Source organism: Sceloporus occidentalis, unplaced genomic scaffold (genome assembly GCF_023333645.1).
Source record: "Sceloporus occidentalis isolate IW3139 unplaced genomic scaffold, rSceOcc1.0.p SCAF_4, whole genome shotgun sequence".
In the NCBI taxonomy this organism is placed as follows: domain Eukaryota; kingdom Metazoa; phylum Chordata; class Lepidosauria; order Squamata; family Phrynosomatidae; genus Sceloporus; species Sceloporus occidentalis.
The window spans coordinates 100,243,824-100,249,817 of NW_028316984.1; the positions used below are offsets into that span (position 1 = coordinate 100,243,824).

General features: G+C 49.0%; 1 protein-coding gene across 1 annotated transcript; it reads left to right on the top strand.

Moving 5' to 3' along the window:
• The first annotated feature begins 1,329 nt into the window (after positions 1-1,329).
• LOC149314416 (ATP-sensitive inward rectifier potassium channel 11-like) lies at positions 1,330-5,684 on the top strand. Its single transcript, XM_089521071.1, has one exon. It carries the CDS (start codon positions 1,820-1,822, stop codon positions 2,996-2,998), a length of 1,179 nt encoding a protein of 392 aa, XP_089377197.1. The 5' UTR covers positions 1,330-1,819; the 3' UTR covers positions 2,999-5,684.
• The last annotated feature ends 310 nt before the right edge of the window (positions 5,685-5,994 follow it).

The following is a 5,994-nucleotide window of genomic DNA, read 5'->3' on the forward strand; positions in this document are numbered from 1 at the left end:
GTAACATAATTTGGACACAATGTCCCTTCACATTAAGGCTTCTCTTCCTCATCCTTTAAAAAAAAGAATTCCAATGATCTACATTTGAGCTATTATGGAACAAGCAATTTGAGAATTGCAACTCAGCCGCCTTTTAACCTTTAGAGCCTAATGCAGTTGGGAGGGGGGGTAGATTTTTGTATGATAATTCATGTTAGATGGCAGAGGTCTCTTTTTAAAAAAAAAGTTATTCTTATTGTTATCCTGGCCAGTGACCGAAATGAATGGTTGCTTGCTGAGATCCAGCATCTATTCAGCACCTTGGATAGCTCCTTCCAAGTCTGTCCTGAGTGACCATTCCACTGACTGAGCTGGGTAACTCCTGACAGCCCAGAGGGCAGGGCCTGGGCTGACCACTGAGCCCCTTTGCCCCCCTGAGCCCAATAAGTGTGAAGGAGCGCAGGGGCCCCCTGGTGCCCGCCGGTTCCTGCTGCCTCTGGGTGAGGCAGAAGCAAGGGCCTAGGCTGACACTGAAACTCCTGGAAGAGGAAAGTAGTTCCCAAACTTTCCTCTTCCAAGAGTTTTGACTTCAGCTCCCAGAATCCCTGACTAAGCTGGCTAGGGCTTCTGGGAGTTGAAGTCCAAAACCCCTGGAGGAGCAAGGTTTGGGAACCTCTGAGTCCTGAAGGAACAGCTCCTGCTGCAGTGTGTCACCCGCCCCTCCCATTCTGGTCTTTCTTTAGAGCACAAACTGTGCCCCTTTAAGGGATTTAGGACTCCAGATCCCAGAAGCCTCAGCCACGTGGGCCAATAGCCTGGGATTCTGGGAGCTGGAGTCCAGAATCCCTTAAAGGGACCACTGCTTTAGAGACCCTCCTCCAGCCCTCTCCTTCCTCCGCTCCCTAAGAGACGGAGAATGCCTCTGCGCTGCACCCTCAGGGCACCAGGGGAGGGGGCTCTGCTCCTGGCAGCCCTCCTCCTGCGCTGAGGGGAGCAGCAGCGGCACAGGATTGGCCAAGATCCCCCCTGCCTCCCTCTCTCTCTGGCTGGGACTCGCCTGGAGCAAGGGTTGGGGAGGGGGAGGTCCCTTGTTCCCTTCAGGAGAGGCGCCCCTGTGCCCTCCTTCCATTGGGGCACCCTTCGCCTGGCACACCTCTTCCCCAGGGAAGGAGGGAGGGAGGGAGGCTGAGACAGGAAGGCAGGCCCCGACCCGCTTTCCACTCTCCACCTCCACCTCCTCCTTTTCCCCTTCTCTTCATCCGCTTCTCCTCCTCTTCGTCTTCGTCTTCCTCTTCTCTTCCTCCTCCTCTTCTTCCTTCTCTTCCTCTCCCCTCCTCCCTCCCTCTCCTCCTCCTCATCCTTCCTCATCTTCTTCTTCTTCCTCCAAATCTTCCTCCTCGTCCCCTCTTCATCCTCCTCATCTCCTTTTTCTCCTTCTCTTCATCCGCTTCTCCTCCTCCCCCACCTCCCCTTCTTCATCTTGTTCTCTTCCTCCTCTCCTCCTCTTCTTTCTCCTCCAAATCTTCCTCCTCTTCCTTTTCTCCTTCTCTTCATCCTCTTCTCCTCCTGATTTTCCTCTTTCTCCTCCTCCTGCCCCCTCTTCTCCTTCATCCCTTCTTCATCTTCCCTCCTCCTCTTCCTCCTCTCCCCTTCCTCTCCTCCTTTTCCTCCTTCTTTCTTTCCCCCTTCTCCTCCTGCTCCTTTTCCCAGAGGCTGAGTGGCGTGTGCAGCTGGGCATCGCTGGGAGAGCGGAGGGTTGCCGGGGCTCCTGCCTGCCTCTCTCTCTTTCTGCCTGGGCTCCTGGGGGCTGCTGCTGCTGCCTCTGCTGCTGCCGGGAGCCATGCTGTCTCGGAAGGGCCTGATCCCGGAGGAGTTCGTGCTGACGCGGCTGTCGGAGGGCGGCCCTTCTGGCCCGGAGGCGCCCCGCGGAAGGCAGCGGAGGGCGCGCTTCGTGGGCAAGAGCGGGGCGCTGAACGTGGCGCACAAGAACATCCGGGAGCAGGGCAGGTTCCTGCAGGACGTCTTCACCACTCTGGTGGACCTGCGCTGGTCCCACGCGCTGCTCATCTTCACCCTCTCCTTCCTCTGCAGCTGGCTGCTCTTCGCCCTCACCTGGTGGCTGCTGGCCTTCGCCCACGGGGACCTCCAGATAGAGCAGGGCCAGGTGGAGGGCCAGGCGACCCCCTGCGTCACCCAGATCCACTCCTTCACCTCCGCCTTCCTCTTCTCCATCGAGGTCCAGGTCACCATCGGCTTCGGGGGCCGCATGATGACGGAGGAGTGCCCCCTGGCCATCCTGGTCCTCATCGTCCAGAACATCGTGGGCCTGGTCATCAACGCCATCATGCTGGGCTGCATCTTCATGAAGACCTCGCAGGCCCACCGCCGGGCCGAGACCCTCATCTTCAGCCGCCACGCCGTGGTGGCCCTCCGTGGGGGGCGGCTCTGCCTCATGCTCCGCGTGGGCGACCTCCGCAAGAGCATGATCATCGGGGCCTCCGTCCGCCTGCAGGTGGTCCAGAAGAGCACCAGCCCTGAGGGGGAGGTCCTGCCCCTGAACCAGGCTGAGATCCAGCTGGAGAACCCCGTGGGGGGCAACAGCATCTTCCTGGTCTCCCCGCTCATCATCTCCCACCCCATCGACCGCCACAGCCCCCTCTACGACCTGGCACCCGCCCAGCTCCACCACCACCATGACCTGGAGGTCATCGTCATCCTCGAAGGGGTGGTGGAGACCACCGGCATCACCACCCAAGCCAGGACCTCCTACCTGGCCGACGAGATCCTCTGGGGACAGCGCTTCGTCCCCATCGTCTCCGAGGAGGACGGGCAGTACTCAGTGGACTACTCCAAGTTTGGCAACACCGTCAAGGTGCCCACCCCACAGTGCACTGCCAGGCAGCTGGACGAGGACAGCAGCATCATGGCCAACCTGGCCTTGGGCCCCAAGGCCACCTTCAGGAAGAAATCCATGAGGTTGAAGCCCAAGTTCACCATCTCGGATGATGAGCCTTCTTGACCTCATGGGCATCGTGGGCACCCTGGCTTTGGGCCCCAGGGCTACCCTCAGTAACGGATCTGTGAGGTTGAAGCCCAAGTTTATCATCTCAGATGACAAAGCCTCTTGACCGCATGGGCATCATGGGCATCCTGGCTTTGGGCCCCAAGGCCATCCTCAGCAAGAGATCTATGAGGTTAAAGCTCAGGTTCACCATCTCTAATAACAACCTCTCTTGACCTCATGGGCATTATGGCCACCTTGGCCTTGGGCCCCAGGGCCACCCTTAGGAAGGGATCTGTGAGGTTGAAGCCAAGGTTCACCATCTCACCATCTCTTGACCTCTTTTGGGCTCTGGAAGCTGACACATCAAGACCCATGCCCAGAGGTCTCCTCTGTTTCTGGGATCCAGGTTGGTCTCACAAGGTATGTAAGATCCTCTTTGGTGCAGGACAAATGTGTGGATCAGGACATCTGAGGGAAACAGAACATCCAGAGCTATTTGCACAATCACTTGGGGTGGAGAAACAACCTACACAGAAAGATGCCTTTTTTCTTTTTGAGAATTCATTTTCTATGTATCCCATTATATTATTTCTGCCCTGGCATTATTTTTTTGGTTTTTAACTTCTATGCTACTGGTACCGAAGGAGGCTCAGTAGGCTGAATAATAAGAAAATCAGCCATTCATTTTTGTGACAACAAAGACTAGACACAAGGGTGCCTGTTTACACTGCAATGCTTTCTGTCTTAAAAAGAAATGTACAGATTAAGTTAAAGTATAAATAATGGTGTTGTGGTTTCTTTCACTGGAGGTGAATTAGGATGTGTATAGTTTTGGGGGGACTCGGGAATCTTGTTGTGATTGAGTTCACTTGTAACCCCAGTTCTTGTTTATTATAGGAAATGGGAGGAGAGGGTTCCCAAAATATTAAATAAGGGAGAAAGCCAGCAGTTGTGGATGTGAGGGGCAAATAGGAAAAATGGGTTTATACTGTGCCACAGTCAACCTTGCTCTAACTTTGTAGTGTTTTAATGGTGCCACCTCCTATGACATTTGTAGATACATTATTTCTGGCCTTGTTCTTAACAACTGAAATGCAGGATTAGAACAGTTCTGAGGATCATTGTTCATACTTGAAAAAAAACATTGGGCTGCCTTTCATCCCCAGAACTCTTTCCAGACTTCTGAAATGGGAAATATTGTTTGAAAATAGTCCTATCAAGCTATGGGATTTTTTTTCCATACAAATGAGATGCAATAGATACATAACTGCAGTACTCATCCAGCATATTAACACTTCCCATAGCCTTTTACTCAAGCAATATTTGCTAACAAGTTGCCAGAACAGGAGTGGACAATAGGCTGTTGACATTTTCCCTGACAGTCATGTGGCCTCATCTGTCAAGACACAGTCATCTTTGTTTTGATAGGCAATATAAAAGAGTGTTGTGCAGTAGTCAGAGTGAGAACAGATACCAATCCCATTTAGCTGGGTAGCTCACTGGGTAACCTTGGGCCCATCATACCTTTTCAACCTAACCTACCTCAAAGTGTTATCGCAAAGTTACAAGGACAGCAGGTGGGGGAAGAGCTGCTTATCCTGCCTTTTGCTCCTTGAAGGAGCAGTGCAATATATATAATTTCACTTTTGTCACTGATCTGGAGCAAATGGCACATCTGGGGAGAAATCAGTGACTGGTGATAATAGAGAACCTACTGAACCCCATTGTGGAACTTACCTCACTATATATTCTAACTGAGCTGCTTTGATTATCACATGCTAGATCAGTAACCAGACTTAGGGATGAATTTATTTAACCAAGTAGCTGTAATGAAAATTAAATCAACTTAATCTTTTAATTTATCACCAGGCATGCATCAGTCAAAAATGAATGTGGCTATATTTACTCCCCCAAAGAAAATAAAACAATGATATGGCTTGCAATTCTAAAATTAAAGTCTTAATGCATGTTTAAATTTAGCATGTATATGTTTTAATACATTTGAATGCCTCTCAAAATATTTGTTGTATGAACAAACATGGGATAGCTGTACTAGTAAGAGAAACTTTTCTGAACCCTTTGCACAATATTATATGTGAAGCAGAAATAATCTGTGGCATGGGGAAAAAGTGGCATTTGAAAAAAGTTAAATTTTATATTGTGCTAATCCGTTTTTTTTAAACCACTGTATTTATTAAAAGTCAGTAATGCTAAAATGTCTAGTATTAAGATCATGTTACTTAATGCAAGGAAGGATGACTTTTTTTGATATCTCAACCATCTGATTTGTTTGCAGTTTTCTGTGCAGTTTTCTACTGAGGATGTAAGGGCTCTTAATCTCCTATATGATCCTACTTGTCTTTACAGCCTGCCTTTAACTGTAAAATTGTTTAACTGTAAAATTGTCAAAAAGAATTGTTAATTTTAAATGAACATGAATTGTTTTCACTTTGAAAGGTGCCTTATTCCTCATCAAAATGATTTTGGAATGGTGTATTGACTGGTGGCTTTATCTCCTAGCCTGTAATTCAGAAACTAAGTCAGAGCATTTGGGTTTTCTTAGACTTTGAAACTATTTATTGGGCCAAAACAGGCCTGAACCCAAGTGTACCCACTTTGTTAATTCATGAGTTATTCTACATGTTGTTGGGACAGAAAAGATCAGTGTCTTCTGGTGGAAGGGTTACAAATGCAAAAAAAAAAAAAAAAAAAAAAAGCTGCTTGTTCTTCCCGAATGAAATTAGAAAGGTCTAAACAGTAATTGAAGAAAACGTGTGGTACAGTTCTCTGATGGGTCTGGGTGAGAACTATGTATTAAAAAATGACTTGGAAAAGTTATGAATAAACCTACAATAGACTACAATCTTATACTAATTTACCTGAGAGTAAGAGCCATTAAATGCAGTGGGTCTCACTTCTGAGTAGACACACACAGAATTTCCATTTCTATGCTCATATTTATACCTCCAGCTGCATGAAGAAATATCTATTGCTTGTGGTACATAGTTGTT

Bases quoted from the DNA above. Each gene is read 5' to 3' on its own strand.
- LOC149314416 (XM_089521071.1), top strand. From the start codon at position 1,820: ATGCTGTCTCGGAAGGGCCTGATCCCGGAGGAGTTCGTGCTGACGCGG.